This window comes from Peromyscus eremicus, chromosome 22 (assembly GCF_949786415.1).
Source record: "Peromyscus eremicus chromosome 22, PerEre_H2_v1, whole genome shotgun sequence".
Classification (NCBI taxonomy): domain Eukaryota; kingdom Metazoa; phylum Chordata; class Mammalia; order Rodentia; family Cricetidae; genus Peromyscus; species Peromyscus eremicus.
Window position 1 is genome coordinate 42,765,423 of NC_081437.1, and position 23,475 is coordinate 42,788,897.

General features: G+C 40.2%; 3 protein-coding genes across 7 annotated transcripts in view; 2 read left to right on the plus strand and 1 right to left on the minus strand.

Moving 5' to 3' along the window:
- Alkal2 (ALK and LTK ligand 2) overlaps positions 1–1,824 on the plus strand; it is a 44,194-nt gene extending 42,370 nt beyond the window's left edge. For both annotated transcript variants that reach the window (XR_009375757.1, XM_059248610.1), the window contains exon 5: positions 1,243–1,824. The gene's annotated coding sequence lies outside the window, so the exon portion shown is untranslated. The remainder of the gene's footprint in view (positions 1–1,242) is intronic.
- Positions 1,825–2,889: 1,065 nt separating this feature from the next.
- Acp1 (acid phosphatase 1) lies at positions 2,890–17,624 on the minus strand. 2 transcript variants are annotated; one of them, XM_059248608.1, is made up of 6 exons: positions 17,494–17,624; positions 10,618–10,691; positions 10,419–10,532; positions 5,227–5,288; positions 3,941–4,046; positions 2,890–3,802 (listed from the first exon to the last, which is right to left on the minus strand). In XM_059248608.1, the coding sequence occupies exons 1-6, from the start codon at positions 17,534–17,536 to the stop codon at positions 3,725–3,727; spliced, it is 477 nt and encodes a 158-aa protein (XP_059104591.1). In that variant the 5' UTR covers positions 17,537–17,624; the 3' UTR covers positions 2,890–3,724. The 2 variants fall into 2 exon arrangements, with proteins under 2 accessions (XP_059104591.1, XP_059104592.1); XM_059248609.1 differs by lacking the exon at positions 10,419–10,532 and adding an exon at positions 10,267–10,380 and having other exon boundaries at positions 17,494–17,623.
- Positions 17,625–17,705: 81 nt separating this feature from the next.
- The window catches only part of Sh3yl1 (SH3 and SYLF domain containing 1), a 49,089-nt gene continuing 43,319 nt past the window's right edge, over positions 17,706–23,475 (plus strand). The window contains exons 1-2 of one of the 3 annotated variants that reach the window (XM_059248606.1): positions 17,706–17,811; positions 18,141–18,249. In XM_059248606.1, coding sequence (XP_059104589.1) covers position 18,249 — 1 coding nt within the window. In that variant the 5' untranslated portion in view covers positions 17,706–17,811; positions 18,141–18,248. The other 2 variants (XM_059248607.1, XM_059248605.1) reach the window with 2 other exon arrangements.

A 23,475-nucleotide genomic window follows, 5' to 3' on the forward strand; every position in this document is an offset into this window, starting at 1 on the left:
AAAAGGCATGTTGAAGAGATATGGCATGGGGCAGCCACAGTAAGTCACAGTGGCTTCTGCTACATCTCCTGCATTATCCAGACAGGATATTGCAACACAGTACAGGGGCATGAAGATTTGTGTTCTCAAACTTCTGCACCAAAGGCCACCTGCTTCAACAGTCACTTGTCCCACATGGAATAGGTTCAGTTTGGCCAAAATATGGGGGGAGGTGGGTGCAGTTTAAAACACTAGTATCTCTGCTATTAGTTTAAAACTTTTATTTTTTAAAGATTAAACTCTTTTAAGTCAGAAGGTTAAAACTGACAGCAAACCTGTATCTAGTGGCCACCAGTATAAACTTAGGTAGGTGTTTCTGTACTTTGCAGATTAGTTCAGGGTACTAGTCAGGTCCAGAACAAGCATCCCGTCTCACCACAATGGAGAAAACCCTGAGCATGTGTTCTGCTGGTTCACAGTGGCCACACCAGTCTTCTGCTTAGTTTTCATCTTCTCTTCCAGACAACTGGACTCGATTCCTGTCCCAGCTCTTGCCCACAGCCTAAGGGTCAGGTTTTACAAGTCCTAGGAGACAAGTAATGAGCAAATTCATGAGGTTTCCTTGGGAAGCTCAGTAACTGTCCTCAGACCAGAGAAAGCATATTATGAGTCACACATACACCTTATTATTGAACCTACAGGTCAGTTAAATGAAAAGCCTGAGCTCTGGGATTTTTTTTTTTAAAGTATAGAATTGAATACTAAGTATCCAAGTACCTGGTTTAACCTAAATATGGCCTAGTAACCTTGATGTTACCCTTCCTTTAAAACTAACAGGTAGACAGGTATTTTAACAAGAAGTACTAGAAAGGGTTTTGATTAAATAGTAAGTTTACTGTGTGAACACAGAAGTTTAAGACAAGTTTGTGTCACTTTCCCTGAAGTGACACAAACTGCAACTCTATTGATTGAATATCCAAAGATCCCCATCATACATTAAGACCAAGAACTAAAGTTAACAGTAGCAAGTATTTATTCACAGGTGTGCATGATGGCTTTCATCCCTTAGGCAGCAAGCACATGGTAACTAAAGAATTAAGTTGTTTTCCAGGTGGGAGTGGGGGAAAGACCTAGACTTTGAACATAAGATAGATACAGACTCCTTGTTTATAAATGTGTTATTATATTGCTGAACTCATTGGTCCTCTAGAATTGGTAATAAAAAGTGAGTGGCAAAATAAAATCAAATGTAATTGTTTTCAGCTGCAAAGGAGCAACACCAGGAACCTTGAAAAGTGCCTTGGAAACCAAGAGAACAGAACCATCTTCATGCCCATTTCCTGTGGACAGAGATTTATTTTTGCATTCTTCCATAATCCCTTTGCATTTTCTATGTTGCTGACAGTTTACAAATATACATTCAGCAAATCAATGTTTCTGTCAGTGAGACTTGCCACTCTTTAGATTATAAGAATTGAGAACACTCCACATTTGATGTTTAATGCTATAAAATGAGGTATTTCCCTTTTAAGATTAGGTGGAACCAAAAGGAGTATTTCTTTAAAAACATAGAACATTAAATTGTATTTTCATAGTATACAGTATGATTTGACATTTTGTACTACTTCTACAATTAAACTCCCAAAGTACAGTTTGGAACTGCATGAAAAATTTTAATGAAAACCAAAAAAACCTCACTTGTGTTGAAGACAGTGGCATATCAATCTGCAGATATGTCCAGGCCAGTCCCATTTGTCCTCTGTAAAAGTACAATCCAGGTATTGTACAAAATGTAAATACTGTGAATAAGTACAAGGAAATAAATGAAGTGTTTGGTATAATGAACAGTCTTCAGAGTGACTCTTCTATAACAATGTCACTGCTTAGTGTGTGTGTGTGTGTGTGTGTGTAGGTGTATTAAATGACACAAATTCCTGATTACTTGGTGTCATTTAGTCATCAATACTCCAAATAAGTTCATATTCACCATTTCCTACATGATTGTAAGAGAATGCCAAGCTAAGAACCCTATGAGCAATTCCAAATTTTAATGGCTGTATTTTAAATAAATGTAACTGGATTGAACTTAAAAAGGTAAATTTCTGTTCATGAGCTCTTATAAACACACGGTGCTGTTTGGGACAGCCATAGAACAAAATTGCCACCAGAATACCACATTCCAAGGACCTGCATCTAAGATATACATGTAAAAATTCAAGCAAACAATAGGATTTTATAACGTGAAAGAGATATTTGAGATCCTGAAGCAACTACTGAACTAAAACGGAGAGCTTTTGACTTAATCTGTTTCTTTATTGTAGTTGACTACTTGCCCTTTGCTTTCCTAGTTTTTAACTTTGTGAAAACTATGACCAAAACCCCACAAAAGCCAGAAAAAGTCAACTGGTGAAGTGTCTGTCTCTGTCAGGATATCATGGCCTTTTTGTGAGAAGAGGGTATTGGGATGGTTGCTTTCCTCCAGAGGGTCAGCTGTTTCATCTTCCTTCTTTGAGAGTGGGCTCTGGCCAAGCAGGTAACTGCATATTCCCAGGTCTCCGTGCTTCCTTTCGAATATGGATGGATGCCTTTTCAAACTAGAAGTTCTCCAGGACTGGAAGTCACCAGTTGTGACCAGTTAAGTTAGGCTAAAATAGTTATCAGCTACTCAGCTAGGAAGCTGGCGGGGAGCACCAGTTACATGAAGAAGGCTCATAGAGAAGGGTAGTTCCTGGAGTCTCTTAATTAAGCATACATCACCACTTGTCACAGCAATGTGCTTATATTTTTCATCATTTTACTTTCTAATATTGAGAATAAGTACACAAACTTAACATCAGACCAAATAAAAAGGCACATGGAGGCAATGTTTTAGCTATTTTTTTCATTTGTCAATAAAAAAGGAGGCAGACACCAGATTTCTATTTCAGTTGTATTTGTTAACTTCCCAGTTTAACTCACATTCTTTTCTGACATATAGCCATATGAATTTGAGGTCACTTTTCTGAAAATGCACTAAAATTACTTATGCTTGCCTGTTAACTTTTTAAAATGCTGATGAAAGAACACTACAAACATACCACTATTGAGGCAAAATAGGAACAAAGCTCAAAAACACCAGAGAAAAACCAAGTAAGAGTAAAAATGCTAATTTTATCAATCTGTTGCTCCCATCTCCACTGTATAGCCCAAGATGGCCTGCTGGAATTGCAGGCCTGCATTATCACAGCCAGCTTCTCCTCTTTCAAATATTTAAATGCCTTCAGTGTCTGAGTTTAAACTCTTCCAATGTTAAATGGAAGGCTGACATGGATTGGAGTTATTGTCACAAGAGTCTAGGACAGAGGTATAAGGCAAGCAAACGGTACCACTGGGTGCTGCCCATGCACACACTCTAGTTACACCAGACTACTCAGGCTGGCTGAGCTCAGAGGCTGATCTGGACCTTGTAGGTCATTCTTACTTTATTGGGTTCTATTTTGTTCCATATTTGCTTGTTTCACTATTTTGTAATTAGGACAAAGTGAGAGGTTCAATTAGTCTAAGAATGCTTAGCCACACCTCAAACTGTCTTACTCAAATATTTTTATCCTTCTGAACATATTCCTAATTTCCACCTACAGTTATTTTAAAGATATACAGTAGTAAATCAGCTGAAAAGACAGGTGGGGCATGGGGCTAAGGACTGCCACCACCCTTGGGCATGGCTCTGGTGAGTGAGTTGCTCAATGGTGGTGGGCAGGACCATCTAGTGAGTCTTCTCCAGGAAGGCCTTGCAGCACCTGAGGCATTGCTGGTACACCACTTCGAAGTCAGAATCATTGCCCTGCAAGGACATAAAAAGAAAAACCAACAATGGTTTATGATAACAATGTCCTCAGAAGACCCACTCCTGTCATTTAATTCTACAGAATAATATTTCCTGCCCATCTTAACAGTGGCCCCAAACCTGAAATGTACTTACATAATAGGGATCTTCAATAATGAGTTGTTTCTGTGGATCATAGCTCCCAAGTAACTCAATTTTAGCTTTGCAGTTTTTAACTTGATTACTTCTTCTATTCAAATCTCTGTAAAATCAAAACATGAACTTAGATTTCTGATCTAAGGTTTTAAGTTAAACAGGGACATCTGCTCAGGGTTTATGAAATGTCCTATCAAAATACAACCATGCAACCTGATTTGAAATGAAACAGAATACTCTGAAGACCTGTGGGACTCCTGCAGCTGTATGTCACAGTGCACTGATTTTGATACCCAAATGTACATCTTTAAGTCACACAATTATTAGGTTTTCTTTTGATTTTGAAATGGATTTTGATATAATAAAAATGATATCATTTCAGACACATAAAATGTCAGGAGAGAAGTGAAAAAAAAAAACATGTATACCACATCCCAAGACAAAGGGACAGTTTGGACAACGTTCAGGTCAAGTGAAGACTCAATGAAGCAAGTAGGACTGAGTGCAAGGACAGGTGAGTGAAGCAAGTGTGGTTGGGACAAATGAGTTCAATGGAAAGCATGAAGGCCAAGGTGGAAGCAGCTATGGCTTTAGGCCCTTCTATACCCAGCCATCTGTCTCATGAACTTAGGGGAGTAACCACAGTTCCTCAATTTCTTCCTTGGTAATAAAGTGAATTTACTAATGAGTGGTGTGGACCTGCAGACCACATCAGCATTACAGAGCAACCATTGCTACTTAACATCTTAGCCCATCAGTGTTAATTAACCAAAAATGTAAACCCAGTAAAGTCTCTATCTTATCAGACTTACTCTAGAGTGCTGCATTTCTAAGGAAATAAGATACAAGATACTTCTCATGTATTACAGCAGTTAACAGAATCAATGCAAATCAATGCATCACCTCTAAACCTATAGCCCCAAACCATCTGGTCTCCATGTCCATTCACTGCACTAGCTGGACTTTCTCTTTTGGAAGACACATTTCTGCAAACAGATCTCTGAGACAACCATACCTCACCCTCTGATATTCCTGCCATCCTGAATAATTCTGTAAATTATAATCAACCTTGTACATTAAAAACTGTAAGACATTCTGTACAATCACTTGCTAGGCCTATGACACACTGAGAGGACAAGGATACTATAATTACCTTATAAGGCAGGCATAGGGGCACTCGCCTGTAATCTCAGCACTCAAGAGGCAGAGGCAGTTGTGAGTTCCAGAACAGATAGGGCTACACAGGGAAACCCTGTCTTAAAAAAACAATTGTATATAATGATTACCTCAGATTGCTTTCATCCATACATAGTATATAATCGAATGTGGCAAAGTCTTCTTTTGTAATCTACAATTAAGGAGTCAAAACACAGTGATTATATACATACAAAATAGTAGTTGGAAAAAAAATGTTAATTCATTAACTAAATTGCATGTTCAGTCATTAAGTAAAATTTTAACAAAATAAGCAATTTAGGGTATTTTTAAGTATTTCCAAAACTATACTGCAAAATAATTTTGTGCAAGGTTCTTTGAAATAATCAAAAAATATAAAATATGGACATTTTGTACAAGGTTCTTTGCAATAATTAGGAAATATGAAATATGGACATAAATTTTATTGCTAGTTTTGGTCCCTCAGTAAAGAAATATAATTCTGTTGACACACTGAAATGACTTTCATGCAATCACCTCCACTACTCTATTTGTCATTCCACTGACTGTCTTAGGCCTTGGTAACACACTCCAGATTAATCAAGGAACAGATCTTCTAGTGGGCCCATTTATTCATGAAGGACAATAAATATTCTCACAGAAAGCAAGGCAGAAAGGAGATACAGGGCCTGAGAAAAGGGAGAGTAACTCATTTTCAAAGGGTAGAAGGTCTACCAGGGACAAGAATCCATGACTGCAAATCCGTAACTTAACATGGAAGGGATTCCTCTAGGAAGTCATCAGACGTACTTTTTTTTTTTTTGGACACCATATAGTTTAAGACATGTAAGCCCCCCTAAGTGTAGTTAAAGAAATTTATCTTCTAGATTTTGACTACCCAGGAAGCACTTGGGTAAAAGGAACAACAACTATAGCCAACAATAATAAAAATGGTCACTTGCTTGTTATTCTATTAAAAGTGGAAATTTTAGCTTTTCGTATACACTTCTATTAATTTTTAGTATAGCATTTAAATAATTACAAAGGATTGTATTGTTTTTAATATCCCCAAGACTTATAACTTATTTCAAAGATATTAAGCAAATAGTATTATATAAAATGTTACTTTTTCAAGTTATAAGAAATACTTTAGCATTAATTTTTGCCTATTATAACTGATTTATCCTTTAAAAAAGGTTAACACTTAGTGACTTACAGTCAAACCACATGAGACTTTTGGATTTTAAAATAACTAAGAAGAGCAGCTAGAACTTCATCTCATGAAGAATGCACAGTAAAGCATTTTTGCATGCAGCTACACAGGATATGGCACGTGACAAATTAATCCCATTACCAAACATAATTAGAAAACCCACATGGAAACCAAGATTCTTCTTCAAGGTCATAAGCATGCTCCTAAGAGTACCTGGTTCATTACAGCAGTGTGGCAGGGATACAGCCACAGGTAACAGATCATCTCCAGTTGAGTTCCTATGCATGGGCCTTACCTGCTGATCTCACTAAGCACTAATTGGATCCTCCTAAGGATCCAGAGCTCTCCTAAGGGCTTTTTAACTCTCAAGTCATTATAGTCCAAGAGTTCTTTTAACTCTCCAAGCATTCAAGTCCATATCCAAACAGCCCATTTATGGGGGTTTTATCATTGTTAAAACTAAAACAAAATTCTTTTTTTCTTAATTAAAAAATACAAATCCAGGACTAGAGAAATAGCTCAGTGGTTAAAAGCACTTGTTGCTCTTGCAGGGTCCAGGTTCAGTTCCCAGCATCCACATGGTGTCTCAAAACTGTGTAATTCAAGTTTCAATGATTCTGACACTCTCTTCTAGCCTCTGCAAGCACTACATGAATGTGGTACACATACTTTCAGGCAAAACATTCATACACATAAAACAAAAATAAACAAATATTTTTTAAAACATCAAAAACCCAGAACCACGGGCTTTTTTTCTTAAGATTTGTTCTTATTTGTCTGTTTGTTTGTTTGTTTGTTTATTTGTGTGTGTGTGTGTGTGTGTGTGTGTGTGAAGGTATGCACCTGTGTGCGGGTGCTAGTAGAAACCAGAAGGCATCAGTTCAACTGGAGCTAGAGTTATGATCTACCTAACATGGGTGCTGAGGAAGAACTCAACCACTGAGACATTGCTCTAGCCCACAGACGTTTTAATTTTCAGTTCAGGGGATAGTACTGTCAGGCAGAGTTTCTTATGAGCTCCTGCACTGGGTTCTATTAGGTTATACCATCTAAGGTAAAGTTATGTGCAATTTAGGAATGCTTCCAAAGGACTTGTGGATCACTGTGAATATTACTGTTTGATACTAAACCACAACTGAGTAAGCACGCACAAACAACCACCAGGACTGAGATTTCAATGGTGTCAAGTGCCCAGGAGCTTCCTTGAGAATAAAGACCCAAGCAAAGGCCATGGTAGAAAAACAGGGCCCCACCTGCCTTGTTGTCAGTCTGGGAAAATGGAGAAGAAACTGCAGCCAGCCTTGGAAGAGCACAGGCCCAGAAAATGAGAGCTAGTATAGCCTTTTCCTCTTGGCCTGACCAAGTTCTCTCCTACCAGGGCAAAAAAGCTCAACAGGCCAATGAGAAGCTGTGTCGACTCAGTAAAGAAAAGACCAACATTCGATGCCAGGACTGCCCCTGCTCCAATGGTGTGCTGTCTATGCCATACCTCAGGCCCAGCAGAAAGAGCAGGGTACTCGATTACCATAAGCCTTCAATCCAACTGAGACTCTTATATACCTGCATCCTGACAACAATGGTGCAAGAATGTGATCATTCAAAGGCACTGTGATTGTTACACACCACCTGCAAGGACACCACAAGGCAAAGAGAAGAAAACAGACTCGCCAGGCCTAGTATTATAGGTCTGTAATTTCAGCTCCTTGTGAAGGAATAGCAGGAAGATCATGATCAAGGCCAACCTAGGCTACAGAGTGAGACTATCAAAATAAAAACTAAATAATGCTGGGGATACAGCTCAATGGCAGATCGTTTGCATAAAATCATGTACTAGGCCCTACCTAAGGTACTCTAATTCCCAGTACTCCAAAAAGGTAAAAAGAGAGCAGGCTCAGAAATGACTCAGAAAGATGTTAACAAACCTTATTTAAAATACTAACAGTATGTTCACTTATGAATTCACAGCAGCTTTCATTACTGCACAACATGGAGCCCATTAATAGTCTGGCAAGAATGGGGGGTGGGGCACATGAGGCCTAAACCCTAGCTGAGGAGGTCATTTTTCTTAAGTGGAGCAGCCAATGGTAAGCTCCCCACTATCCAGTAAATAACCCCATACCACAGGCATGCAACACTCCTAACTAAACTCAGTGGGATGAGTGTGTGCACACACTCATGAAAGTAGGAGGAAGATATGTTGAGAAGAAGGAATCGAAAGGAGTGAGAAGGAGACAAGAGGAAAATAGAAAAGTTAATAGGAGCAAATATATTATGCACACATATGAAATTGCCAAAGAATAAATTATGAAATAATAGTAACAGTATGATGTCCAAAAAACTATAAGAGGTTAAATTTCACCAGAAAACTACAATTACAAAAAGATCAAGTAAAACCTAAAACAGCTGTTAATAAAATGACAGACATCAATAACTCCATAAATACACTTATGGACTCTGGAAATAGCAAAATGCTTAGAGCAGACAACTGGTTAGCAGGAAATCTCATAATAAGAACAGAGTGACAGGATGGAAACAAGAGAAAAGAACATAAAGATTTTATGTTCAATATACATAAAAGTTGTCTTTACAAAAAAAAGGAAAATGTGGTAAAACAACAGTCTCATTTCCCAAAATTGATTTAAAAAAAAAAAATCAAGTCACAATTCAAAAAACATACTTTGGTTTCCCACAGCAAAGCTGCTTAACTGTAGACCAGAAGAAAAACAAGCATCCAGAAAAAAAGATGGGTAATTTCAAACCAAAGGAACAGCAAAAACAATTGATCAGACCAATTTTTCCAAAGTAGAGATACTATAAACTTTTTACAAACTTCTAAAGATAAGAAAGCATCCCCATTGCATTTGATGAGGTACAGGTACAGACGCTAGGTATAAACCCGTTAGAATCCTGTACTCGTGCTCACTCCATCTGCAGCAGAGCACTACCCATAGAAATCTCACACTAGAAGCTGCCCACAAGCCCAGCAGAGGTAGAGCAGGTAGAACAATAAAGCACTTAACACTGACCAGGACAACTGCTGTTACACGTAGCAGCAACACTGAGAAGATACTATGAATGTATGGACTCCACCTCTGTGCCAGGGATACCATGCATACCCACAATCCCTGGGTAGCATTGGGGAAGCTGAATCAGGACTGCCTTGAGTCTGAGGCTAGTTTGGGTTACAGAGTATCACCCTGACTCAACAAAAGAAAATGCAAATGATCCTACTCATATCAGGTTAAAAAGCAGAAGGGAATTTTGGGGGTGACCTCTCCATGAAAGGGAGGAAGCATCCACGTAACCTCAGTGTCATATTCAGTTCATGGACAAGCTGATGGAAGGAACACTTCAACAACAAGGGCTGTTCTCCACAGCTGACCACACTAAGCTCACAGCCCAAGACATTACTACTGAGTCAAAAAAGAACTAGCATCCTAACAACAGGCCATCTAGTAAACCTAGGTTGACAGACTAGGGAAATAAAACTTTAAGAACTGTACTAGAATAGTTATTTACACAAAGGGTGGAAATCAGTAAAGAGAAAGAACCTGTAAACATAAGCAAAAAATGTGATATTGACCTACAGAACATTCTTTACTAGTGTTTTCAAACTAAAAAAACAAAAACAATGGTTGAGAACTTTTTCTTAAAAACAAAGGAAAAGAAAAAACCAAAAAGATTCCATGGAAATTCTACTTCTAAAGCTAATCATTAAAATTGCTCTGGAAGGAGTTTCTGTCTTTGCTTTTCAAGGCCTCAGAGTCAAGACTGTCTCACTGTACTTTATGCCTTTTATTTGTACTCTAACAAGTTATCCAAGGTCATCTAAACCTTTAGAATTACACAGGTAGCAAGTTAGTTCACCCCAACCAAATACATCCAGTAACACATAGGGTGGTCAGTCTTTCAAATTACGGGATTCTACGTAGTAGAAATTAAACAAGATCTTTTCTACCTGTCTTGCCTTATGGGCTGTGCTAATGCCATGATTTCTTAGGCAGCTGACAGCTCTTGGGTCTGGGGGCCGGCCCACGTTCCAGTCGGAAACAGCGCTGCTGTCAATGGCCCACTGTAACACAAAACATATGTCAAGTTCCAGTACGGTACCTGCCGTGCAACGTGATTCATGGGGATGCCATGTTTTCTCATGCAGCTCTGCCCACGATAGTCAGGGGGGTTTCCCACTTCATAGGTGGATGTAGCCGCACTGTCTATCCTCCACTGCAGGAGAGAAAAAGAATGTTCTGGCACCTTTCTGCCCATAGGTACTTAGCCTGGACTCTTTACACTATTGAACAGTACTCACATTATCTGAAACATTTTCATCAGTTACCAATTTTCTGAAAACTGCTTCTGCAATCGGTGACCGGCAAATGTTAACTTAAAAAAAGAGGGAGAAGACATACAGGTTGTTGGTTGTGGCAGAAAGGTAGATATCAACTCCTGGCTTACAGAATGGGTAGACCACTCTCAAAGTGGATGTCCAGTAACTGCATTTAAGATTGGGAAAGCAGTGCAGAATTCCTTGGCACAACCACTGATCAAACCACATTCGCAGTTGAGGTAACTAAAGCTCAAGAAAGCAAATAAAACCCAAATCAACTTTCACTAGCAATGAACCAAAACCAAGTTCTGAAATCAGTGAAGTGGGTTGCAATCAGCTTAGTTTAAGTTAAAATAAGTACAATAGAACAGGAATATGTATTTTTAAGTATACCAAACATAATAAAGATTAGTAACATTTCAAATTAAAATACAAGGCAATTCAACCCAAGCTTTACTGAGTAATCATGAAAAGCCCTATCCCAAGAAGACTGTGGTCCCACGAGTTAGCCAGCTAGAGAAACAGGGAGAGGTTTCTCCTGACTGCCTCACCTGTCCCCAACTTCTGACATCAATAGCTAGGTTGGAAGCCCCAATCTAGCTGGCTACAAACTGCCTTCCCTCCCCCTGCCTCTCAGGTTTAGTGATTCCTTAGAATTCAGGTAAGTGACATGGTTGTGACTCAAAAGAAGATACAGATTGAAGACAGATGGAGGAAGGGAAAACTCATTCTGAAGGTACCAAATAAGAAGTCTTCTTGTCCTTGGGGGACACCTAACCCTCTTGTCATTGACTGACAATATGCAAAGAGTACTACTGCCAAGCCAGGAAGCTAACCACAGTACTGATATTCAGAGTTACTAGTTAAATGTGAGGGGATGATGAATCAGGACCTACCCGAGTCCCCCACAACATACAACTATGGGGCTTCCAGGTGTTAACAGATGCTCCATCATTCCAAGAAAGTACAAAGAAATCAAAGGTGAACCAATCTGAACAAGAACCAAATTCCTTACTATACCAAGAATGACAAAAGACACCTTACCTCTGCAAGCAGATCAACAATGAGGCATGCTCATATACTGAAAAGATACAACATAATAATAAAAATAATAATAAATGCTGATAAATAAGTGCTGCAATAGGACAAGACTAGAGAAACAAAGACTCCACAAAGCTAAATAAGATGCCAGGGAACCTAAGACTGAACTGATGTCCACAGGACAAAAAAGTCTAAATGGCATTGTGGAAGGACCTGAAGGTAGGAAGTGCATGATGCAGGGATGCATCTGTACTAGTCCAGACACAGAAGGCAGGGACTGCCATCAGAGAGCATGAATTGAGGGGTCTGGGACATGGAGCCCTAATCCCATGCCAAGTCTGTACTTGGTGTGGCCAGTGAGAACAATTTGAAGGTTCTGGCAATGTAGCTTACCAAACACACTTACTTTGTATGCCTACTACTTTTGAGCCAAGTAGTATGGTAGGCCTGCAGACAGAAAGCTGTTTAAGATACAATATCTTCCTGCAAAGTGGGAAAGTTCAGAAGAGCTCAGAATGGAAGACTAAGATACTCTGTGAGGTTACATGAAAAAGGCAATGGGAAACTAGGTATATAAGTATGACTCCTTTCCTCACCCACTCTTTAATCAGCCCAGACAACTCTAATAAGGCAGGTTTATAAGAGAAAAACATGCAGATCCATTTAGTTTTATTTGACACAGAAACCTTCTGATTGAAGAGCCAAAGAGTTTGAAAGAACTGTCCCACTTCCCATTTGTTAGCATATATAATTTTATGACTAAGTCTGATAAGAATGGACAGTTGTGACTGGACAAAGCACCTCTTCCTGATGAAACACATGCAGGGAGACTGGTAGGAGCCTAGTGATGTTTGTCTGTGTTCCAATCTTTCCTCCTAGTGTAGGATCAACTCTAGAATGCAGGTCTTTAAGGGAGAATGGGAAATAATATTTCTGGGTTTAAGGTTTCTTAAAGGAAATTAGAGGAATTATAGAGTCTATGTCCTATCTTAGAGGAAGTCTGCTTTGCTACAGGGGGCAAGAGGCAGGAAAGCAGGATTAAGAGACTTTGTTCCAGGTACACAGCAAAACAAAATAACATATTTGGGTGTATGACATAAACCCAACATTATGAACAAAATTAAGCAAGCAAGAAAGAAACTGTAGAGGTCAAAATCTCCTGGCTTCTTATATACAATCAGACATTCTGACATGTGATGAAACAGATGCTCTGGTCCCTGGACCAGTTCCTGCCATAATTGTACATCCTTCCATAGCTACAAGACTAATTATTTGGCTTCTTATATACTGTGTTTTTTTGCTTTTAATAGCAATAAAAAGTCTTACTGATTAACCATTAAAGCTAAGACAGGAATTCATTTCAAATATCCTCTATAATGCTAGTCCTGGTTGTGATTTTTTTTTTAAAAGATTTTATTTATTTATTATGTATACAGTGAGTGTTCAGCCTGCAGGCCAGAAGAGGGCACCATATCTCATTGTAGATGGTTGTGAGCCACCATGTGGTTGCTGGGAATTGAACTCAGGACCTCTGGAAGAACAGCCAGTGCTCTTAACCTCTGAGCCATCTCTCCAGCACGATTTTTTTTTTTTTACATTTTAATTTTTGTTTAATTTTTCTCTGTATATGTGTGGGTGCACAGGCAGGTGTGCAGGTGCATACAGAGGATGGGGGTAATGTCAGGTGGTGTTGTCCACTTTGTTTTCTAAGACAGGTTTTTTTTTTAATTTAATTAACATTTTTTCATTTATTTTACAGTTTCCCCTCTCTCCTCTCCTCCCTTTCCCTCCCCACACTTCCCATCTACCTCCCCTCCCCATCCACTCCTCCTCCATGAAACAAGGTTTCTTACTGGTTTAGAGAAACCTTAGTAGGACAGGCTTGCTGGCAAAGAGGCCCGGGGACCCAAGACTATACCTACCCAGTACTGGGATTGTAAAAGTATATTACCATATACAGGTTTTTTTCTCTTTTATTTAAACTTAGGGTTTGGGAATAAAACCTAGGTCCCTCCAACTAAGATCTCCCTAACCCTGATTTTCCTCATAAAGTTTCACCACCAAAAGACTTCATGCACATCACCACCTATCCAGGTAATACTCTTTATAGCCAATAATGATGGGCAAATTAGGACAACTGTCGTTATTTTGGAACTTTAGAAATAATTGATATGTAATATCTCAGCATATAAAGATAAAATGCAAAATGTCTCCACCTCTGTATAAAAATATGTATATCACTAACTGTGAAATAAGTTTTGTTTTTCTACAATACAAAAATCTGGGCCATTTCATCATTTTAGCATATTCACTCATACTTTCAGCCCAGACAGCTGTATTTAAAGATATGTAAGTGTAGATTAAAAGTACCCTATTTCTACGGAGACTACAAGTCACACAACCTACAAGATCAATAAATAACTAGCTAATAACTAGCTATAACCAGTGCTAATAACTAGCCTCTAGCTTCCCAATTTGTGTTATTAAAATTAATATTATTAAAAGATACACAGTTGAGATGTTGCCTAGTATATACAAGATCCTAGGTTAGATCTCTGACCCCATCAAAAATGAACAAATAAAAACATATATACATTAGAAGTCAGTACACTAGCCATAAGAAAAACACAGAGCCTCAGCCTCAGATTTTACCTTTTACAAGTTCTGGAACTTAAACATGACATTGGTTTTTTACCAACCACAATGGCTGGAGCTGAGATCACACCTGCCTTTGTCTAGTCTTGACCAGCTTAAGAGAGCAAAAAGCTCCTCTCATAATCTTAATAAAACAAGATGCCCTTCTTAACCAATAGCCCTATGACTGACAAACTCCTGATGGTTCTGTACATGTACACTTCATCTTAAAAGAGCCCAACGAAATGTTCTGAAGGAGTAAAACTTTTACATTTCAAACACAACAGCTTTTACTGTACTCCAAATGGGCTCTGGGTACAATGCATCTGTACTACCCTCAAATTTTCCTGGACTAGCAACTTACCACCTGACTAGCACACATCTGACTAAGAAGGATATTCTTGCTTCTCCCAGGGCCTCTTGCAGCCTAATGTCCACACTACAGATGGAACAAACTATACCACTCCCCACTTCTGCTCTGAACCTCCCATCGCTTATCTCACTCAGAGTAAACCCAAGTCCTCACACAGCCTCCCATGATCTGCACTCCAAATAGGAGCCCAGAAATGACAACTCATGGCCTACCATACTCACATATAGTCCAGAGGGTTAACAAAATTTTTAGTTTTAAATCATTAAAAAATGCAAATGCAGAAAATCTTGTGATATGTGAAAATTATCTCAAGTCCCAATGCTGGTATCTATGAACAAGTTCTACTGAACATAACCAAGCTTGATTGCTTATGAGCCATCTATGATTACACTATTGTTCGCCACACAAAGTTTAAGGATTCACTCCAGCTCTTTACAGAGTATGTAGATGCTTGACCTATACACTGTACATAAGGACCTAATTTCTCCTAATGTATTTAGAATGATATATGTTTGATACCCATGGGCAAAGAAAGCTTGGCTGAGAAAGGCTGCCTGGTCTCCAAACTCAGGTATCATGACTGCCCTAGTTACAACTCTCACCTGAAAACCACATGCTCTGTCTTCTGGGCCAGGACAGACATGCCCCCTGCCCACCTTCAGGTCTCTGCTTACTGGTCACCTTCAGGTAATTCCAGTTCCCACTCTGTTTTTGCTTTTATTGAACACTTCACACCAACTGAATGAGGCCACTAGCATTACTTGACTGATAATGACAGAACATGGGCTTCCGAAAGGCTAAGGCTTCATCTGCGGTGTTCACCACTATATGCATCTCCAGTGGTTAAAAACAAAATACTGAATTATATTGAAGACAAATATATGCAATCAAATACTTCTCTTTAAATGTCATACTAGTGCAATATGCCAGGATAGTTAACTATAATAAGCAAAATTGAGCATACTAATAGGTACTGAAAGAAACCAATGTTTAACGAATATGTTGTTTCCATGGCCTTCAATAGACCGTAATGTCCACTATCAACATGAAATAAGGCCAAACTTGTACTTTTCTCTTCAGAGAAATTACCTAGTACAGACACCTTGCAAATATCACATACTATATTGTACTGAAGGTGGAAAAATAAGCTATTACCCACAAGAAAGACAACTCTTACTAGGAACTCAACAGGCTGTCAAATAAAAATTAAATTTGTAGAATAAAATTTCTCTTATAGAAGGTAAAAGGAAGTGACTAATGGTCTAGGAAAGAAAAGACAGGAGTCTTTGATTTTGACTTCATAACACATAAGGCTTTCTAAGCAAAACAACACCATCAAGGCACAGAGACCACTTTCAGAGCAGGCCAGCAACAGTTTCTTAAAGGTAGTCTCCACGGGTGAGTGGAAAGATAGAGAGGTGGACAGGAAAAGTCTTGGCCTACTTCTGTCCTAAAGACAAGGAGTGCTACTCTGTAGGAAATGCAGAGGGCAAAAGATCTCAATTACTGGACTGTTGGCAATTTAGGTCTTTCCCCTCAGGGTGGAGGCAATGAGGTAAGAACTCTGAAAGAAAAATTAATCATATATTATATAAAGGAAAATCATTGTTGAAATTCTGAGAATGAAAATTCTGAGTTGGAAGTATTTGAAAGATTATCCATCTTTTTAAAAAACTTTTAAAAACTTTTTTAAAAACTGAGTGATTGCCCCAGGGACTAGAAACCAAGGTTTCTGAGAGACCTAAAGAAGAGACAGACCGCTGCTGAGAACCACAGCAACTGTGACCCAAAGATGACACCAAGCAAGCCTGCTTAGGACACTGTCAGAATGTTCTTCTCACATTGGTTCATCTTGGCACAATGGAGGGGAACCAAGAACTCCAGCCATTAAAGTAGAAGGGGCTAGCTTAGGGAGTCACACTAGAGACATGAAGCCACCTGGACCGGTTGGCAGGTGAGAGGTGGGAGGGTTTGGAGGAGGAAAGACAAGTTAGGTGAAGGACGAGGGCATGAGGGAAGGACAGGGATGATGACTGATTAGAAAAACACAACTCTCAGTATGTTGGTGATGGCGTATCCAGAGGGGATTTGATCATAAGGGCTCTGACCTAGTCAATGGTTTAATCCATTAGATTCACAGTATGATAAAATTAATGGAGAGTGATAGAAAGTAATGTGGGGCCTTGCACAAAAAAGTACATCACTGGGTGCACGTTCTTGGGGCTAACGTTGGTCTTGCTTTCTACTTCCATGTCTCTTTCTGTGCTTCCAGTCCACATGGAGTAGTCTGACTCATGCTTTGCCCACTTGAAGACCAGAATCAACAATCATTCAAGAAAGGCTCGAAACCTCTAAAACTGAGGCAAAACAAATGTGTTCTTAGATTGTTTTGGCTAGATATTTCATCACAGAGATAAGGAAAGTAACTTACACAGCAGGTGATGGGAGACACAGACTTGGGGGAGGAGGAGCAAGTGAGAAGTGCCACAGGCTTGGGAGAGACAGGAGTAGGACAAAGATTTATGGAGGAAGGGCAGTTGGGAGGGTGGCATGGGCTTGGAAAAGACAGGAAGGAGAGCAGAGGCATAATCTGGGGCAAAACTGTAGCGATCTTAGGTTCAGAGGAGCATCGGAAGATGGGGGATGGGTATGAAAAAGCCAGGCAAATAAATGAGTGTGTACTTCGGCGCGGGCCCAGCCAAGGCCTCCTGTCTCTGCTTCCCTCCGCCCAGTGTTCTTGTTCAGAAGCTTAACACAAGCAGCACTTCAGGGTCCCAAAGAGAAAAACTGTTAAGCCGGCGCGCCCTTACCGAGACACACGAACAACACTGACTTGGACCCGACCTCAGCCATCTTTCGGTACGGACGCTGGCGCCCAGAGACCGCGTAAGGACTCGGCGCATGCGTACCGCAAGTATTCTGCTTGCAAACCTGCGCAGTCCACGCCCCACGTTTGCACGCCGCCAGAGGAGGGGCCAGAAGTGGCCTGGAGCGCTGGGCTGGGCTGTGGGACGGGGCTGACGGGAGGGCGGGGCCTGGCAACAGCGTCTGGAGTCTCCTCTGGGCTAGGCTGTGGTCACACGCCTAGGGACAGAGTGGGAGTGAACGCGGGACTACGCGCAGATAAGGTCAGGGTGGCACGGTGTTGTGCAGGGCGGATTAGGACGTGCCAGGGCGGCCAATGAGCTCTGGGACACTGGCTCGCGGACCCTCCCTGGGCGGCGCTTCTCTGCTCTGAGGCACCGCCCTCGTGGACAGGGTACCCCGTTGGACCACCGACCCTAGGCCGCGTTACTACCCAATCAGTGGGTTTTCCCGATTAAAAAGAGGGGTAGTTTAGAAGGTTCCTGAGGAATGAGGCGGGTGGACGCAATTGGGCTATGTTCTGAGCAAGGTTCTAGGACTGGTGATTGCATTGGCGAAAGCAGGGCGTACACCTTTCCCTCACCTGGATCAGGTGCGCGCCCGTTGGGCGGGTCCTGTCGGAGAGGCTGGCCAAGGAGAACGCCTTCCTCTTCCTGGGCTGGTGTGAGGAGCTCCGGCACCGAGCAGAGCGGCGGGCATCAGTGAGTACGGGTCTGAGCGGCTGGGGCAAGTCGGTACTGTGTCCACTCTTCCTCTTGAAAAGGGCATTGTGAAAGGGAATCAGTCAAGTCCCTGGGTTTGTCTGTGCGCATCCACCAAGTTCATACTCCATGGATCCATTTGCAGACTCTCAGAACTCAAGATTAGTTTCTACACTCTTGGTCATGAAGGTTGTGGTTGACTGTAAACCACAGTCGTTTCAGTTCATTACAGAAAAACTCCTGCATTTCCAGTTTTGAAGACTGATTTTCATTTTGTTATTTTTCTAATATCTGATACTTTACCATCTTCTAGTTTTAAATCGCTTTGAGAAATGGCATCCCTGTGTATTTGACACAGATGGGGAGAGCTGCACCTTTGATCCAGAGCCGAGAATTGTGTAGGGCTTTTGTGGGAATGGGGTCTCTGGGAAGGGATATTCCCCTAGAGGAGGGCCTCACATGGATTTGGGGCTTCCAGAAGAAGAGGTGTAAGGTCTTTCACATAGGGCCACTGGTTCTGCAACACCATACTTAGAGGGGTGGGGGTGGAGAGTGCGCTGAATGCCGTGCCTCTAGATATAGTGCTTGTATGTTCCTTTTTAGAGCTCTGAATGGACTGGTAACAATAGGAAGCAGTTTTGTCTACTGTCAAAAAGTGCCATTTTTACTTCATTTCGATAAATATTACCCATCTCCTGCTAAGGCAGAGCAGGGAACCAAGACTTGAGAAACTACCTCACCCACAGGAATGCCCTGCCCTGGGGCAGAAGCCTTGCCCTGTTCTGTGTTTACCAAGTGAACAGGTTCTGTATTCCTGCTTGGCCAAGGTACTTCCTTGAGATATGAGGAAATGTTTGGGTTGATAATGAGTTAGTAAACCTGCACACAAAGTTTAGAGAATAATAGGGCTGGGTTTAAGGTGCTGTTTTATTCTACTCTGTGACCTGTTATTGAAATACCATAGCAGCATCTGGTTGTTTGGAAATTGCTATGTTGGAGGTTAAAAAGAATAAGTAATAACTTCCATCCAGTTTATGGCATCTTCATTAAGGAGAATTGGCTATTGGCTCACTATGTTCAGTTTCTGTGAAATGAGTCAATACTACTCTTCTACTTTTTTAACTTTACAAAAACTTTTTTTTTTAATTTTTAAACTGTTACATTTATTCTTTTTTATTTTTATTCTCAGGAGTTTTCTTCCTATTAAAAAATAAATATTTAGTGTTCCAAAATACAAAGTTGATAGTAGTAAAAGGTAAAATTTGTACATTCTAACTACTAAGAGTCACAGGTCCTTGTCTATTCACTCATTTGCAAATGGTGTTGTAAAATGACAGGATTCTTTACCATTTAAGGTCTAAACATATTGAATTTTTTTTGCCTTTTTTAAAAATGACAGACAAGCATGTATCTATGATCCTGTCTTAAGCCAATATCTCCCTGAAATTCTCTGAGAAGCAAGTACAAGGCAAAGATTTTTCTGCCCTTTGCTCTCAGCTCTTTGTCCCTCTCTACAGACAGGTGCCGGGGAGGAGCTGTGGAGTTCACATGGATAATTTGATTGTAAAATTTGTTTAAGGAGGTTAATTGTCTAACCAGAAACATAGATTCTGACTTACTAATTCAACAAACTTGTTTACCTTAAGACAAAGTAAGTAGTTAAAAGTCAAGCCCCAGAAAGATTACACTGATCTGGAAACAAAGGTGGAAGATGTTAATGTCAGTGTTTAAAGTTTTGCTTCTCAAGAAAGGCAGCATTTCAGAGCCTCTTGAGAGACTTAACTTTTTTTTTTACTAAGTTTTTATCAACTGTTCTAAATACTATATAAACCTAGTTGTGTTCTTATTTCTTTGACTTCTCATGGGATTTTTATCAACAGCAAATTAACCTTGTAAATTAAAATTTTAAGACATAAATTAATACAGAATGAAAATTTAGAAAGCCATTTCTAGATGTACTTTTCCCATATGTACCATTTTTATATTTCTGTTGATGTTTGTTTTTATTTGTTTGAGAGCTTTAATGTCTGTTGAGAGTTGGTTGTTGATGCCATTAATTTATGATCTAATATTCTAATAGAAAAAGAGGGAGGGGTCCTTTGATCTCTGGGCTTTTGTTCCTGACCTTGGTTCTAGTTTAGAAGTAGTGATCAGCTTTCTTACTCCAGTGGAAATTTATTCAGAATAAGATGTGAATGACACTCTTTTTTTTTTGGGGGGGGGGGTTTTCGAGACAGGGTTTCTCTGTGTAGCTTTTGCGCCTTTCCTGGAACTCACTTGATAGCCCAGGCTGGCCTCGAACTCACAGAGATCCGCCTGCCTCTGCCTCCCGAGTGCTGGGATTAAAGGCGTGCGCCACCACCGCCCGGCGTGAATGACACTCTTTGACCCCTAGCCTGAGTTATTAACAAATTGTCAACATGTAAAATGATTTCCAGATCTTAAGTTCACTGAAGCTATGAGGTTTACAAAGCAAATTTTTTCTTCTCAACTTTTATAAATTCTTCCTAATATATTAATAGTATGACATTATTTTAAAATTTAGAAATATTCAGATATTTTAGTTGCTTCTGAAAAAAAAGGACTTTCTTGGCTTGAGATTTCATAGTCACTTTTCAGAAAAGAAAACCTTATAGTTTGCTTGGCTTTGGAATTCAGTGGTTTAAAGCTTTTATGAGTATTCAGATCCTGATTGTGATGTTGAGGAGATACTGTGGTCATTCAGCAGAACCATTGAATAGGATACCCACATCCATGCTCTGTTGTCATTATAGCAAAATAGAGGAAAAGTGAGAGGCTCAAGATTTGAAGCTGAGTACAGGAACTAAGATCTATATCCAAACTTTCTGTTTACATGTGTTGTTTCTGACTGAAATTTACTGCCTGTACCTGATCAGGTAATGTGATCTTACAGAAAGTTTCACAGAATCCCTTATATTTTTGTAGTTCAGCTGACTTGCTGAAGCCTTCCCAGGAACAAGATTTATCGTAAACCAACCCACCCTGATAAAAAGCATCTTAGGGGAGAAAAAGTTTCATTTCAGTTTACAATTCCGGTTTACAATTCATTGTAGGAGAGAAGTCACAGTGGCAGCATCTTGAAGCAGCTGGTTACATCATATCTATAGGCAAGAGCAGAGTGAAAAAAAATGTATGAAATCTTGCTTACTTATTTTTCAGTAATTTTTGCTTCTCTTACAGTTCAGGAGCTCCTGCTGGGGAATGGTGCCCCCATGATGACTAAGTCAAGACAGTTCCCCACAGACATGCCCACAGGCCAACCTGATCTAGATAATTCCTCTTTAAGAATGTCTTCCCAAGCGATTCTAGGTTGTGTCAAGTTGAAAGTTAAAACTAACTAGCACATTAACCCATATATTTGAAGAGCTGCTAGAGGTACGCAGAGCTTAGCAGGTTCAAGGCAGAGGTTAGTCCAAGGCATGTCTCCAAGGTGCAGATCTGGAAGAACATCAATTTAAGTTGGAAACTGATGACAAGGAAGCTTGATTGGAATTCCCATATAAGTGAATATGCTAAGCTGAAACCCTGCAGACAGTTAGGAGACTTTTGCCTGTCCTTCCTGTTGTGTGTTCACCAAATGGTCAGATGATGAGTAGAAGGATTCTGCTTCATCATGGTGCTATTAGATGCCTCAGCTTTTATGTTGTCCAGATAAGGGTGTTGAATTCTTTATTGGTCTGATGCATTCTTAAGGTCAGAGACCTGCTTTTGCTGTTCTGCCTTTATTTGTTTCATCTGCGTGTTCCCAGCCTATGCCAGTCAGCTCATAGATGGTACTTTTTACTTTGCATGAATAGTTTACCAGTCTGCCTTGTAGCTGGTTCTGGAAAGGTAATGGTTTCTACGTGTTCAAATGTGATACTGAAGTGTCATCCTGGCTTATGCATTGAAAATGGGATCAAACACTGCTTGACAATGAAGTAAACTAGGACAAGGCAGAGCCTGAAGCCATTGTTCCACACAACATGGAGGAACTTAGAATACAACATAACCTCATCTTCATAAATTGCCACTGTCAAGGTGTCTAGCACTCATCAAACTACAAGAAATGGCTAAACAAGAAAATGTAACCTGAGACCTGGAGAAGTCAGTCAAGACAGAGACAGACCGTAAATGACAGTTGATGATGCAGTTACAGACAGGGATGTCAGATGTACTCAAGGACTTAAAAGGAGGTGTGAATGTCACCAGGACAGAAATGGAGAGGAGAGAAACAAGCAGAATAATTTAAGCTGAAGGTATAACATTTTGAGGAAAGAGTTCACTATTGTCTAAAGAGCGTATCTGAGAGAAAAATAAGACCATGAACTTGAAGAAACATCAACCAAATGCAGAAAGAGGCAAAGGGTAGTATGGGCTGAGAGAAAAGGACCAAACCCTCGGTGACACATTTGGGGGAAAAAAAACAGGTAAATAAATAGATCTAGAATTTGAGAAGCCAAAATAGTGGAGGAAATTTTTAATGTATTATAGGAAATGATACCCATGATTTAGATGCCACTGAGAAAATGGTCAGGTGAACCATTTTGAAAAATATTCAAGATATGTATGTGTGTGTATATGCACAAATATATATTTATACTTGAGTGTTAGATATTCATTATATGTAAGGATAATTTACAAAACAAACAAGACAATGCACATTTTAAATGGGCAAAATTTTTTAACAGACACCATAACAAATAGAAATAAGCACTCTGGCCAGGGTCCCAGGCAGGCAAACTGCAGATCTTCACCTTTCCCTCTGTTCCTCCAAATACAGTCTCCCATTCTCATCCCAAGCTCTGCAGCAGAATACCTCTTGCAGCCTGTCTTTCCTACTGTTCCAGTCTCCAGTGGCTCACACAAGATCTTCCCCTCCAAACTTCCTTTCCCACCACCCATTGCTTTGTCCCAGCTCCCAACCTCAAAAGGCCTTATCTGGGAACCTACAGGCTACTATGACCAAGGAAGTAAGTTGGTTAACAGCCGATCTTTAGCACTCCCTCCATTCCTCCATGTTCAATCCCCAGTCTCATCCTCAGCCCTGTAGCAGATCTTTTGCTGTGGCCTCTCCTCACTCTGTCCCCATTCCACCAAACAGATCCTGGTGGAACACCCTGCTTTCTGCCTTCCTATGGACCCCTCCAACCACCCACCCAGTCCATCCCCATTCCTAAGTGTCAGCTCCCAATACTCAGAAACTCAGTTTACCTAGAACCTCCA

Bases quoted from the DNA above. Each gene is read 5' to 3' on its own strand.
- Acp1 (XM_059248608.1), bottom strand. From the start codon at position 17,536: ATGGCTGAGGTCGGGTCCAAGTCAGTGTTGTTCGTGTGTCTCG. The intron at 5,289-10,418 runs GTACCGTACTGG...CCTTAATTGTAG, and splicing joins TGAATCACGTTGCACGGCAG to ATTACAAAAGAAGACTTTGC. The intron at 4,047-5,226 runs GTAATCATTATA...TTGATTTTACAG, and splicing joins ATGGATGAAAGCAATCTGAG to AGATTTGAATAGAAGAAGTA.